A 15,790-nucleotide genomic window follows, 5' to 3' on the forward strand; every position below is an offset into this window, starting at 1 on the left:
ATCTTCCCATCCAGTTATAACTGGGATCGGAACACACAGCTAAATGCGGATCCTTTTACATTGGAATTCCCATGGGAAATATTCTCATTGTAGTTGTCAGTATGTTGGCAGAATCTGTGACAATTAATGGATCAAGACAACCTGATCTGATCAAGGTAGTTATGGACCGTTGCAGAATGAAATGTGCCTTATTACTGGATTAGCAAACCTCTGCCTCAAGTCACGCAAATGTGAGAAAAAATCTCGTGAAATTTAAAGCATAAGTATTATGGAATGCCACAGAGGTAGCAGAGGGCTTTGATAGACTTTAGCTCAGTGTTGAAGCTAGGAGAGTAAAAGTGCCAGATGTGAGGTGAGGACATTTTGTTTCTTTAAATGAAGGTATGATTTGGAATTCATGCCCCAAGCAGTAGAGGAAGAAGATTCAACAGGAACTTTCAAAAGGAGATTGAACGGAAGAAAATTCCAGGACGGCGGAGAAAGGGCAGAGAATGAGTTTAATTGGACGATTGGACAAGGGCGGCACAGTAGCACAGTGGTTAGCAATGCTGCCTCACAGCACCAGCGACACGGGTTGAATTCTGGCCTTGGGTCACTGTCTATGTGGAATTTCCACATTCTCCCGGTGTCTGCGTGGGCTTCCTCCAGGTGCTCCGGTTTCCTCCCACAGTCCAAAGATGTATGGGTTAGGTGGACTGGCATTGCTAAATTCCCTTAGTGTCCAAAGATTGGACGGGGTTACGAGGATCAGATGGGGGAGTTGGCCATGCTGAATCACCCCTTAGTATCCAGCAATGTGCAGGTTAGGTTATGGGGTTACAGGGAGAGGGTGGGGTGGATGGAGGAATAGACATGGATAGAGTGCTCACTTGAAGGGTCAGTGCAGACTCGATGGGCTGAATAACCTCCTTCTGCACTGTAGGAAATCCATGAATTCTTTCAAAGAGCCATGACAGGCACTATGGGCCAAATGGTCCTCTTCTGTGCTGCAAGATTCTCTGAGTAAATGGGTTAACAGTCTAGCATGACTACATTTCATAGTCAGGTGCTGCGATGTTCCTGAAATAGTTCCATTCACCCCGATTCACAGTTAGTAGTTTCAAAATCAAAATAGACAACGCGAGTAAGTCCGCACGTGATCTCTGGACCCAGAAATAAGCAGACACCAGGGGTAAGATCTCCAATGTGAGTTCAGCTTTTGTCAACCCGGCTCCCTTTGTGACTCAAGAGTGGAAAAGGGAGCATCAATTACGTTAATGTAACAGTCACCCCTGACAGGCATTCCTGTTTAAAATTCAGCCGCAGAGTCTGTCTCTTCCCCATCACTATCAGCCCAGGCTGATATTCAAACACACGCTGGCATTCCTACTGCTGTCTGAGCAGACTGGCTTTGAACTCTGAACTCAAAATGGCACAAACATAAAAAAGCTTCTACTTCTACAAAAGCCATTACCAGTCTAGCGTGGGAGTCACAATTGCAGTTCAGTGAGATTTTGGCTGCACGACTTATGAATATATGAATATTTCTTCCAGGCGACTTTCCACATTTAATTGAGAAAATGTCACACTAACACATGCTGATAAGTTCTTTAAACATAGAGCAATACCCAGAGAATGGTAAAAGAATCATATTCCTAGGAATCATTTCCAATGTTACTTAATATCTATTAAAAAGTCATAAAAGGACCCTGTGGCCCTATTTCAAAGAAGAGCATTGGAGTTCTCCCCAGTGTCCTGGCCAATATACACTCCCCCATTATAACAGCAACTCTAGTTCAACAAAGTATTTCATTGGCTATGCCGAGAGATATCCAGTGGTCAGGAGGAGCTCCATTAAAATGGAAGGCTTTCTTTCTCACTCAACACCATTAAAGCGGATTATCCAGTCACTCTGTCTGCGCTGTTTGTGGGATCTTATATTTGTCCCACTGGACCAAATTGGCGCCACATTTGCTACAACAGCGACTACACTTCACAAGTACTTCATTCGCTCTAAAGTACTTTGGGACATCTCGAGGTCATGAAAGGGGCTTTACAAATACAAATTGTATCTTTTCTCTCCGCAGCTGTATGACGCAAATAGCATTTACCTCTGGAACGCAGTGGCTGCTGTTCTTTCTTACCTATAATGCGAGTGAGCCCTCTGAGGAACTGTCTTCCCATAGCTCATTAAACAGTGTCGCACTCTGATCTCACTGTTTGTGAGGTCTTTACAAAAACAAAACAGAGCGATGCCCAGGCTTGCGATGAAAATACAAGCTTTTAAAATAACTAATTTGAATTTAATTCAATTCTAGGGTAGATAATAGAAGGATAAAGCAATAGGTATTGAAGGAATAGGCTGGGAAAAATGTGATTAGAATGATTTTCTCATGTATAGAGTAAAAACCAATTGGATGCTCTGTTTCTATGATCTATGTATGTATATGTATTTATATATATATGATGTGGAGATGCTGGTGTTGGGCTAGAGTGGGCACAGTAAAAGGTCTTACAATACCAGGTTAAATTCCAACAGGTTTGTTTCGAATCACTAGCTTTTGGTGCACAGCTCCATCATCAGGTGAATCCAAACCCTGCGCTGATCATTATGCCTTTCTAAACTAAAATCTTCTGCACTCCCGGGGTCCGTATTCCTCTATTACCATCCAATTCATTGTCAAGATGCCTCTTAAACGTCACTATTGTACCTGCTTCCACCACCTCCTCCGGCAGTGAGTTCCAGGCACTCACCACCTTCTGTGTAAAATATTTTCGTTGCACATCTCCTCTAAACTTTTCCCCTGGCACCTCAAACCTATCTGCCCTAGTAATTGACTTTTCTACCCTGGGAAAAAGCTTCTGACTATCCACTCTGTCCATACCACTCATAATTTTGTAGACTTCTATCAGGTCGCTCCTCAACCTCTGTTGTTCTAGTGAAAACAATCGGAATTTATCCAACCTCTCCTCATAGCTAATACCCTGCAGACATCCTGATAAATTTCTTCTGCACCCTCTCCAAAGCATTCACATCCTTCTGGTAGTGTAGCGGCCAGAATTGTGCGCAATATTCCAAATGTGGGCTAACTAAGGTTCTGTACAGCTGCAATATGACTTGCCAATTTTTATACTCAATTCCCCGACCGATGAAGGCAAGCATGGCGTATGTCTTCTTGACTACCTTCTCCACCTGCATTGCCACTTTAAGTGATCTGTGTACCTGTACACCCAGATCTCCCTGCCTGTCACTACTCCTAAACTTTCTGCCATTGACTGTATATTCCCTACCTGCATTAGACCTTCCAAAATGCATTACCTCACATTTGTCTGGATTAAACTCCATCTGCCATCTCTCCGCCCAAGTCTCCAATCGATCTATATCCTGCTTTATCCTCTGACAATATTCTTCAATATCCGCAACTCCACCAATCTTTGTGCCCTCCACAAACTTACTAATCAGATATGTAGATAGTCGGTATCACATTGAGATTTGACCAGCTACATTTTTCTCCAAATCATTTATGTACACTATGAGCAACAAAGATCCCAGCGCTGAACCCTGCGGAACACCATAGCCTTCCAATCAGAAAAGCACTCTTACATTGGCTGGTTTAGCTCACTTAGCTAAATCGCTGGCTTTTAAAGCAGACCAAGGCAGACCAGCAGCACGGTTCGATTCCTGTACCAGCCTCCCTGGACAGGCACCGGAATGTGGTGACTAGGGGCTTTTCACAGTAACTTCATTGAAGCCTACTCATGACAATAAGCGATTTTCATTTCATTTCATTTCACTGCTACCCTCTGTCTTCTATGAGAGAGCCAGTTCTGTATCCACCTTGCCAGCTCATCTCTGATCCCATGTGACTTCACCTTTTGTACCAGTCTGCCATAAGGGACCTTGTCAAAGACCTTACTGACGTCCATGTGGACAACATCCACTTCCCTACCTTCATCAATCATCTTCGTCACTTCCTCAAAAAACTCGATCAAGTTAGTGAGACGCGACCTCCCCTTCACAAAACCATGATGACTCTCGCTAATACGTCCACTTGCTTCCAAATGGGAGTAAATTCTATCTTGAAGAATCCTTTCCAAAAATGTCCCTACTGATGTAAGGCTCACCGGCCTGTAATTTCCTGGATTATCCTTGCTACTTTCTTAAACAAAGGAACAACATTGGCTATTCTCCATTCCTCTGGGACCACACCTGTAGCCAGGGAGGGTACAAAGATTTCTCTCAAGGCCCAGCAATTCCCTCCTTTGCCTACCTCAGTATTCTGGGATATATCCCACCAGGCCCTGGGGACTTATCTACCTTAACGCTTTTCAAGACACCCAATACCTCCTCCTTTTTGATCTCAATGTGACCCAAACGATCTACACATCCTTCCCCACACTCTCATCAATCAAGTCCTTCTCTTTGGTGAATATTGATGCAAAGTATTCATTTAGTACCTCACCCATTTCCTCTGACTTCATGTATAGATTCTTTCCTCTGTCCTTGAGTGGGCCAACCATTTCCCTGGCTACCCTCTTGCCCTTTATATATGTGTAAAATGCCTTAGGATTCTCCTTAATCCTTTTTGCCAAGGACTTTCATTGACCCCTTTTAGCCCTCCTAACTCCTTGCTTAAGTTCCTTCCTACTTTCTTTACATTCTTCAAGGCCTTCGTCTGTTCTCAGAGTTCTAGACCTTACGAATGCTTCCTTTTGGCGAGGTTCACAATATCCTTCATTAACCAAGGTTCCAAAACTTGCAATACTTATCCTTCTTCCTCACAGGAATATGCCGGTCTTGAATTCTAATCAACTGACTTTTGAAAGACTCCCACATATCTGACGTAGACTAACCCTCAAACAGCCACCCCCAATTTCCTGCCTCATATTATTTTAATTAGCCTTCCCCCAATTTAGCACCTACACCCGAGGACTACTCTTATCCTCATCCATGAGTACCTTAAAACTTACAGAATTATGGTCACTGTTCCCAAAATGCTCCCTTACTGGATCTTTGACCACCTGGCCGGGCTCATTCCCCAAAACCAGGTCCAGAACAGCCCCTTCCCTAGTTGGAATATTTAAATATTGTTTAAAGAACCCCTCCTGGTGCTCATTACAAATTCTGCCCCATCCAAGCCCCTAGCACTGTGAGTCCCAGTTAATATAGGGGAAGTTAAAACCACCCACCACGCCAACACTGTTGCTTTTACATCGTTCCAAAACTTGTCTACATATCTGCACCTCTGTCTCCTGCTGGCAGTTGTGGGGCCTGTAGTAAACCCCCAACATTGTTATGGTCCTGTTAGGGGCAGCAGGGTAGCATGGTGGTTAGCATAAATGCTTCACAGCTCCAGGGTCCCAGGTTCGATTCCCAGCTGGGTCACTGTCTGTGTGGAGTCTGCACGTCCTCCCCCTGTGTGCGTGGGTTTCCTCCGGGTGCTCCGGTTTCCTCCCACAGTCCAAAGATGTGCGGGTTAGGTGGATTGGCCATGCTAAATTGCCCGTAGTGTCTTAAAAAGGTAAGGTTGGGGGGGGTTGTTGGGTTACGGGTATAGGGTGGATACGTGGGTTGAGTAGGGTGATCATGGCTCGGCACAACATTGAGGGCCGAAGGGCCTGTTCTGTGCTGTACTGTTCTAAAAAAAAAATAAAAATTGTGACTGCACTACTCCTATTCCTGAACTCTACCCATATTAACTCGCTGTATGAGCCCTCCAAGGTGTCCTCTCCAGTACAGCTGTGATATTCACCTTAACCTGTAGCGCAACTCCCCCACCCCTTTTACACCCTCCTCTATCCCGCCTGAAGCATCTAAATCCTGCACTGTTTAGCTGCCAATCCTGACCCTCCCTCAACCAAGTCTCTGTAATGGCAACAACATCATGGTTTCAAGTACTAATCCAAGCTCTACGTTCATCTACCTTACCTGTTATATTTCTCACGTTGAAACAAATGCAATTCAGACCACCAGTCCCCGCTTGTCTAGCAACTTCTCTCTGCCTGCTCTTCCTCTTAGTCTTACTGGCTCTATTCTCTCCTCCAGTTAGATCACCTGCTGACCGACTGTTCTGGTTCCTATCCCCCTGCCACACTAGTTTAAATCCTTCCAAGTGATGCTGGCAAACCTCCCGGCCAGGATATTGGTGCCCTTCCAGTTTAGGTGCAACCCGTGCTTCTTGTACAGGTCCCACCTGCCCCGGAAGAGATCCCAATGATCTAGATATCGGAAACCCTCCCTCCTACACAAGCTGTTTAGTCACATTATTAGCTGCACTATCTTCTTATTCCTCGCCTCACTGGCATGTGGCACAGGGAGTTATCCCGAGATTACAGCCCTAGAGGTCCTGTTTTACGGCTTCGGTATTCCCCTCCACTCATTCCCAGCCAGAAAAGAGCATGGGTGAAAGATCAACTGCAGAAATTGCAGGATATTCTCTCCACTTCATCAACATTCCCTCAATAAATAAAAGAGGCATGTTGCTTTAGAGATGCCGTTAACATTACCCCCAAGTTATCGAACAGGTTGCCCTCTGCAACAGAAGGAATAAACAGAAAGAATGGTCAACAGCCATGAGGTAATGGAGAAATTAAATCACAAGCTTTTAAGCAGTTTCCATGGACTTGGTTAGGCTTGAATGATGTTGCAATAAAGACATATACATTTCAAAAGAACGGTTTTGTTGATGTGTTTGCTGGCTCCGGTCACATTTCCAACACTAGATATATGCAGTGTTTGTTGACGATGCTGAGGACGATCAATCAAAAACACCTTCAGTTATTGGAAAGGGTCCCCACTAGTTCACCATTGTGTCAGTTGAGTGCTTTCATGGCTGAACATCATTTGAAACCCTTCAACGAGACATTGAAAGGTCTCCTTTCGTAAATAGGACTTTGTTTTACACAAATGGCATCGCCATTTATGCTGGTAAATTTTGCTACGTATTGACAAGCAGCCATCTGGCGGGTTGCTTGAAGCATGTGATGCTGGATTTATAGTGCAGAGCCAGGTCCAACTGGACATCAAACAAAGCATCGTGTCGACATTCCAAAGGTCACAGGCTTACTCTAATCCATGACATTTATTCGCACCGTCTCAAATCTTTGAGCAGAATACACGATCTACCCCAAAGGAATATTAAAAATAGAAGAATGATTACTGACCTGGGAGTTTAAAAAAATCTACGGGCAGAATTTTCCAGTCACCAGACTAAGTGCAGTGAAGGGCGGGAAAGTTGTCTTGACTCCCGTTGGCCAGGGTGGGGTTGCTGCACCATTTTGTCTGTTTTTCACCTCATTACTTACGCATCAAAGAGCAGCTTTCCGAATCTCGCGATGGTTAGGCTTGGATTTTATCTGTCTCTCTGTTGTTACCTCATCGGGTCAAAGATCCAGCCGGCATATTTTGTTTTCTATAAATTTAGAGTGCCCAATTCTTTTTTTTTCCAATTAAGGGGCAATTTAGGGTGGCCAATTGACCAATCCTGCACATCTTTATTTTTTGGGTTGTGGGGGTGACACCCACACAGACACCGGGAGAATGTGCAAACTCCACACGAACAGTGACCCGGGGTTGGGATTGAACCCTGGTCCTCGGCGCCATGAGACAGCAGTGCTAACAACCCCGCCACCGTGCTGCCCAAGCCGTTATATTTGAATGGGACTTAAAGACACATTCACTCTCTGCAACCCAGGACTTCCTTTGGCGAGTAATGGCCCCCAGATGATACAAGCTCTCTGCCCCTACGTTCAGTAATAGGCACCCAGAGAGACACCTCCAGGCAGTCCAGGCCCACTGGGAGGTCATCTACCGCTGTGGTGGATGCCGGATGTCTACCAACCTCACCACAAAGGAGGAGGTTGCCAGGCCAGCATCTGCAGGTCTCATAATAGGGCCATCCTCCAATGCCGATAAAGGATGAATGATCTCATCCAATCTACCAGGTTAACCTTCTCCTCACTCTCACAAGGCCGCCAGGCACAGTACCAGAGAAGGGGCATCACCACCGATTCTCTCGCGCACACTCGAACATCTTCACATCTTGTCACACCCTGCACAAGTTGCGTCTTCAACCCTTACTTCACTGAGCACACAGAGACAGGCAGGCTTATCATCTGCTCTTGCAGCCGTCCTTCTCGGTCTACCCAGCTGCCTTTATGAAGAACAAGCTCACCCACAAGAGGAAGGGATCCCAGGCCAAAGGGAGGAGGCGGCAACTCAGGCCACCTGCCCCCTTTGAGGCTGCCGGCAAGGACAGGGACTGTTCCTGCATCAAAGGTGAAATCGACTTTTCCCAAATAACCAGTGAGAGTCCATCCAGCCATCTTCGCCCACCCACCGACACTGCGGGCGTTATTTAATGTAGGTAACTCTCCAGTCAATCATTAATGATCTCTTCCCTCTATTAGAAACACCAGCAAAGGCCACGGGAAACCCGCAGCCAGTCCATCAGACCCAGCCCCCAGAGCATCTCAGATCAGAATCTCAGGGAGAATTCAACGAAGATCTGCCACTGCACTTACACCTGCCTCCATCCTGCAGAGACACACACCATGGTGGGACCTAGTTCTTGACCAGGCCCGGGGTCACCATCTGGTGACCACAGCACAGAAAATGTCCCCAGCAGGCAGAGGCCGTGACTGCCAAGGTGTGCGACACTTGGAGGACTGCTGGAGGCCGGGCTGCTGGAGGCCGGGCTGCTGGAGGCCGGGCTGCTGGAGGCCGGGCTCCGACTGAATCCGAGTCTAATGACAAGCCTTTGCAAACGGCCCTCAGAGGAATGCGATTACAAGACGCTGCCTAAGAATCAGCAGTCGGTAAAGACTGGTTGGCCGTAACATTTCCACCTGAAGAATTGGACAAGGACCAGGATTTTCCTCTCCCCCCGCACCTATTTTCCAGCACTGGAGGCAGTTCACCATTGGCCAAGGTGGTGTCTTCCAGTCCGCCCAAAGTAAACGGCCACTTGCCATTGACAGGCAGGGGTACAGCAGGCCGGGCTGTCAGAGCCCATCACCAACGGAGGACGGAGGAGTTTGTGGTGACGACGCTCCAATGCATTGAAGTCACTAATGGGGCAATTTAGCCTGGCCAATCCACCTACCCTGCACATCTTTTGGGTTGTAGGGGTGAGACCCACGCAGACAGGGGGAGAATGTACAAACTCCACACGGTCACCATTGCCCCCCAGCCTGAGCCCCCCCCTCCCCTGCTCCGCCCCCCCCCCACTGCCCCACTACCTCACAGCCCCCCCCCCCCCCCCCCCCCAGTTCAAACGTGTGCCTTCCCTCCCCTCCCTTCCCACAGGGTTTGCCCCAGCAGCCTTGCTGCTCCTGCCGGGACAGGAAAACCCCGTCCCACGTTTGTGGCATCCAGAATGTGATAGTTAAGATACAAATTCTCCATTTTCACCTTCACCACCTGGGCGGGACCTGGCATGGATCCTTCAAGTTAAAATGAGGCAGGTTATACCAGACGCTGAAGATTTAAACTTATCCCTCTGCGGCAGAGCACTGCATACGGAGCAGGTCCGGAGAGAGTAGCAGGGTGCCGAACACAATAACAAGCCGTCAAATCTGAATAGGGCTTATTTGCATTCTGTCCATAACCAAGTTTCAAACAGAAGCTTTCCACTCAGCCTGCCAGTCTGGTAGAGACAGCCTCCTCACTGCAAGTGGAAGATAACAATTGAGTGAATACTGGACATGAAATGAAAGCATCAGTTTGAAAACAGACTTGCTTATAGAACACCTTTCACACCCTCAAGACAAGGCAGCCCAAAGCACTTTACTGTCAAATGAAGCACTTTTTAAGCATTGGTCACTGTTGTAATGTGGGAAACGTGGAAGTTAATTTGTGCACAATTTGTCGCACTGCCAGTTTGTGTTAATGACCGCGGAATTCTCCGATCGCCCGGGGCCGGCGTCAATCCCGCCCCCCCGCCGTCTCCCGAATTCTCCGCCCCCCGAGATTTGCCAATTTAGGGCTCCAGGGTCCGGGGGGGGGGGGGGGGGGGGGGTGCGCGGGGCGATCTGACCCCAGGGGGGTGCCCCCACGGTGGCCTGGCCCGCGATCGGGGCCCACCGATCGGCGGGCGGGCCTGCGCCGTGGGGGCACTCTTTTTCTTTTGCCCCGCCATGGCCTTCACCATGGTGGTGGCGGAAGAGACCCCCTCCCCTGCGCATGCGCCGGTATGACGTCAGCAGCCGCTGACGCTCCGGCGGATACGCGGACTTCCGCCGGCCAGCGAAGGCCTTTCAGCCCCAGCTGGCAGGGCGCCAAAGGCCGTTCGCGCCGGCCGGCGGGGCGGGAGCCACGCCGGCGCGGGCCTAGCCCCTCAATGTGAGGGCTTGGCCCCTAAAGATGCGGATAATCGGCGGGCGGCCTCTCGGGCTGGGGGCCTCTTTTGCTCCGCGCCAGCCCCTGCAGCCCTACGCCATAATGCGTCGGGGCCGGCGCGGAGAAGGAAGCCAGCGCGCATGCACGCAACTGCACCAGTCGCAGTGCGCATGCGCAGACCCACGGCAGCCATTTGACGCCAGTATCAGCAGCTGGAGCGGCGTGGGTTGCTCCAATGCTGTGCTGGCCTATTGAGGGGCTCGGAATCGCAGCTCCTGAGGGCCGGTTAACGCCGTCGCGAAACATGACGGCGTTTACGACGGCGTCAACACTTAGCCTCAGGATCAGAGAATCCCGCCCATGGTTTTTTTTTAACATCCGCCTGAGGCTGCAGGGGGGGCCTCAGTTTAACATCTCATCGGATAGACGGAACGCCCAATAGTGTAGCACTTTCTCACTACCACACTTGGGAGTGCCAGCCTTCGATTTTGTCCGCGGGTCTCTGGAGTAGGACTTGAATCCGCCAATCCCACACACGATGGGCATAATCGCCTTTTCCCATATTGTTAATGATAAACCCAAATAATTCACCAGTTAGATCGCAGTTAGAATCCCTACTGTGCAGAAGGAGGCCAATCAGCCCATCGAGTCTGCACTCACCTCAGAAAGAGCTCTCTACGTATGCCCATTCCCCCATCCCTCACTATCTAACCTATCCATTGTGACTGGTTGGAGACCCAGGAAATCTCCCACTGTGTATCCAGGTTTATACATCTCCTTTGCGGAGAGAGTATGGAAGACGATTCCGGCAATGTGAAGTGGTAGTGGTGAGCCGAAACTAGAGAGACAAAGGCTCTATTCCTTAGAACAGTAAATATCTGATAATGGCATCAAAAATAATGAGGGGTTCAAAATGCACATCGTAAAAAAGGAACCCTGTAGGTGGTGAGTCAGTAACTAGAGGGCATGTATTTAATATTATCTCAAAGAGAACAAAAGGGCATTTTTAAGAAAAAATATGGGACAAGGAATTAAATGCAAGTAAATAGCTCTTTCAATGAGCTGACATAAGTGAGATGGGCTGAATTGCCTTCTCTGCGGTCATATTCCATGGTTCTATCAATAAACCTCCCAATTCCTGGCCTAGTCGTCACGTATAGGCGTCACTGCACCACAGAAAAAGTGGCAAAGAGACATGGAAAAACTAGTCAGATGTAACTTTCACCATTTGCAACTTCAGTGTTTTACAAATCTTATGGTCATCCAAATATTGAATGTTGTAGACCGGGCAGCACAGTAGCATAGTGGTTAGCACTATTGTTTCACAGCACCAGGGACCCAGGTTCAATTCCTGGTTTGGGTCACTGTCTGTACGGAGTCTACACGTTCTCCCCGTGTCTGCGTGGGTTTCCTCCGGGTGCTCCGATTTCTCCCACAGTTCAAAGATGTGCGGGTTAGGTGGATTGGTCACAATAAATTGCCATGTAGTGTCCAAACGTTAGGTGGGATTGCTGGGTTATGGGGATAGGGTGGAGGTGTGGGCTTAGGTAGGGTGCTCTTTCAGGGGCAGCTTGTGACACAGCCTATTACGGAACAGGCAATTCTGGATTTGGTGATGTGTAATGAGGTAGACTTGATTAGGGAACACTTAGGGAGCAATGACCACAATATGATAGAATTTACCCTGCAGTTTGAGAGGGAGAAGTTGCAATCAGATGTAACGGTAATACAATTAAGTAAGGGTAACTACAAAGGCATGAGGGAGGAGCTGGCCGGAGTTGATTGGAAAAGGAGCCGAGCAGGGAAGACAGTGGAGCAGCAATGGCAGGAGTTTTTGGGGGTTATTTGGGAGGAAAAACAGAAATTCATCCCGAGGAGGAGGAAACATGCTAAGGGGAGGACAAGGCATCCATGGCTGACAAGGGAAGTCAAGGACAGCATAAAGCTAAAGAAAAAGCATACAAAGTGGCGAAGTTTAGTGGGAAGCCAGAGGATTGGGAAGCCTTTAAAAGCGAGCAGAGGACAACTAAAAAAGCAATAAGGAGAGAGAAGATGAAGCATGAGTGCAAGCTAGCTAGTAACATAAAGGAAGATAGGAAAAGATTTTTTCAATATACAAAAGGTAAGAGAGAGGCAAAAATAGACATTGGACCACTGGAAAATGTGGCTGGAGAAGTAATATTAGGAAACAAAGAAATGGCAGACAAACTGAATAGCTACTTTGCATCAGTCTTCATTGTGGAAGACACCAGTGGGATGACAAAGCTCCAGGAGAACCAGGGGGAAGCGGTGAATGCAGTGACTATTACTAAGGAGAAGGTTCTGGGGAAACTGAAAGGTCTGAACGTAGATAAGTCACCTGGATCGGATGGACTACACCCTAGGGTTCTAAAAAAGATAGCTCAGGAGATTGTGGAGGCATTGGTGATGATCTTTCAGGAATCACTGGAGGCAGGAAAGGTCCCAGAGGACTGGAAAGTGGCTAATGTATCACCACTGTTTAATAATAATAATCACTTCTTGACACAAGTAGGCTTCAATTAAGTTACTGTGAAAATCCCCTAGTCGCCACATTCCGGCGCCTGTTCGGGGAGGTCAGTACAGGAATTGAACCCGTGCTGCTGCCTTGTTCTGCATTACAAGCCAGCTATTTAGCCCAATGTGCTAAACCAGTTTAAGAAGAGAGGGAGGCAGAAGACAGGAATTTATAGGCCGGTTAGCCTGACTTGGATCATTGGTATGGGGCGGGATTCTCCGACCCCTCGCCGGGTTGGAGAATCGCCCGGGGCCGGCGTCAATCCCGCCCCCGCTGTGTCCCAAATTCTCCGCACCCGAGATTCGGCAGGGGCAGGAATCGCGCCCCGCCGGTCGGCGGGCCCCCCGCGGCGATTCTCTGGCCCGCGATGGGCCGAAGTCCTGCTGCTGACAAGCCTCTCCCGTCGGCGTGGATTAAACCACCTACCTTACCGGCGGGATTGGCAACGCGGGCGGGTGCCGGGGTCCTGGGGTGGGGGGCGCGGGCGATCTGACCCCGGGGGGTGCCCCCACGGTGGCCTGGCCTGCGATCAGGGCCCACCGATCGGCGGGCGGGCCTGTGCCGTGGGGACACTCTTTTTCTTCCGCCTTCGCCATGGTCTTCACCATGTGCCAGACTTCGTCTTTTGCAGTTTGATAATGATGAGATAGGAGGTCAGGCGGCATGACTGTTAGTCCAGTAAGAGAGGATGACTTAAACCATGCACATGTTTCCAGTGCTTAAGACAACCTCTGTGCCCGTTTTCTGTGTCCCACCTACATGGTCAAACCTACAGCATATTTAGCTCCACTGCACCACCCTATTAAGGCATTTAGCATACAACCTTAATTGCCTTAATTGGGCTTCATCACAAAGTGGATCAGGGAATGGAGTGCCATTGAAAGCACAGGGAATCTATTATTATATCAGCAAGGTTCAACATTGATCATCAAATCAGCGTTAGACTCAGTTGACTTTGCTGTGGTGCCCAATCCCTCCTTCCCATCAGTCCACATTCTGGGTTGTGCATTGTTCTGTGAGGAATGGCGCCTTGCGGGAGATCCTGCTGACTTGGAATACGAAGATCAAATTCGGGATTTATATGATTTGTATTCTCAGCAGGTTTTGCATTTGGTAAGCTGAACTGGAAAGGGAATTTAGGATAAAGTACCTGAATGTCCTTCCTTAGCTTGGCGTGATTGCATGGACTGAGGGGGAGAGTGTGTATTTTTTGATAAGGGTTGTGTGATAGCAGCTATTGTTAAAGGGAGCCAATCTGTTTGACACAGTTGTGGGCCACAAATAGATTTAGAAACCTACAAGATAATACATGGCTTAGAAAGGGTGGACGCAAAGAAACTGTTTCCGTTAGGCGAGGAGACGAGGACCCGTGGGCACAGCCTTAGAATTAGAGGGGGTAAATTCAGAACAGAAATGCGGAGACATTTCTTCAGCCAGAGAGTGGTGGGCCTGTGGAATTCATTGCCGCGGAGTGCAGTGGAGGCCGGGACGCTAAATGGCTTCAAGGCAGAGATAGATAAATTCTTGATGTCGCGAGGAATTAAGGGCTACGGGGAGAATGCTGGTAGGTGGAGTTGAAATGCCCATCAGCCATGATTGAATGGCGGAGTGGACTCGATGGGCCGAATGGCCTTACTTCCACTCCTATGTCTTATGGTCTTATGGTTATCGATGCTAGCCTGGAAGAAATGATGTGGAGATGCCGGCGTTGGACTGGGGTGAGCACAGTAAGAAGTCTTACAACACCAGGTTAAAGTCCAACAGGTTTGTTTCAAACACGAGCTTTCGGAGCACGGCTCCTTCTTCAGGTGAATGGAAAGGCTTGTTCCAGAAATGTTTATATAGACACAGTCAGAGATGCCCCGGAATGCGAGCACCTGCATGGTGGGAGCCTGGAAGAAGGCAAGCAAGTAGATGACCTTTACTGCTACTGGTACCTCCATACTGATGTGGCGATTGTCTGCAGATCTCCTTATAATGGATAAAGCATCTCTAAACTCAAGTCTGTGACGACAGCTCTTCTCTGTCATTGCCAAGTACATCTGCCTGGTTGTGTACACATAGTTTGCATGCCAAGTGCTCGCTTTCTTAAAAATATGATCGAATCTGGCTCTAGACCCAGAGAAAATAGCGACTGGTTACTTACTGATGTATGCTGCCTTGTCTGTCACCATATATTTGTTGCGGTTAACACTGGAAAACATGACCTTCTCGTCCCCTTCAGAAGGAGGAATGACAAAATATTTCTGCGAGAGAGAAGCATATAACCAAACCATCATCGCAACATTTAATATAAAACTGTTTCCTATCCACTCCCAATGAGGAAAACAATTAAGATGCTTAGTCTCTCTGAATATAATTAAAAGACCATCACCAACAAAATTATAGTAAGTGACACTGAAGAACAACTAATGATTCACACAAATGTTGATTACTCACTTGAATGAATTATAGCTTAACCATGCTGTTCATTCTCACAGTATCAATTAGATTAAAATGATGTTGAAATGTGTCCAAATATATGGAAAAATTATTCAAATTCAGATGGAAAAATACAGTAAAACAAAAGTCATTTGATCCGCGAAACCTCATCACCATTTCTCATGCTCCAATTTCTTTCCCTCTAGTATCTGCTTGGTAGACCGTTCCCACGGGTGTGCAGGGAATTTTCCTGATATCCTAGGAATTTTTCAGAGGACTCTATTCCTCCAGGAGAGACAACATAAATGCTGCTTTGCCAAAGTCACACCAGAAGCTTGTGGACATTCCCCCACTGACACTTGCTACGCTCAGTAGGAACCCGGTTCTCTTGATTTCTGTTGTGAATTTCTCGCTCGTTTCAATCTTCAATGGAAACTTAGGCATTCAATATGGGCCGATGGGGATTCCACACTCATTATGCGCTGCGAGTGCGCACCCCATCGTGTTGGCGAAGG

The 15,790-nt window shown here is 48.0% G+C and overlaps 1 protein-coding gene across 2 annotated transcripts in view; it reads right to left on the reverse strand.

The window, feature by feature from the left end:
• pld5 (phospholipase D family member 5) overlaps positions 1 to 15,790 on the reverse strand; it is a 216,564-nt gene that overhangs the window by 90,501 nt on the left and 110,273 nt on the right. For both annotated transcript variants that reach the window (XM_038815060.1, XM_038815051.1), the window contains exon 9: positions 15,001 to 15,100. In XM_038815060.1, the coding sequence (XP_038670988.1) occupies positions 15,001 to 15,100 (100 nt within the window). The remainder of the gene's footprint in view (positions 1 to 15,000; positions 15,101 to 15,790) is intronic.

The sequence above is a fragment of the Scyliorhinus canicula genome, chromosome 1 (genome assembly GCF_902713615.1).
Source record: "Scyliorhinus canicula chromosome 1, sScyCan1.1, whole genome shotgun sequence".
Classification (NCBI taxonomy): Eukaryota; Metazoa; Chordata; class Chondrichthyes; order Carcharhiniformes; family Scyliorhinidae; genus Scyliorhinus; species Scyliorhinus canicula.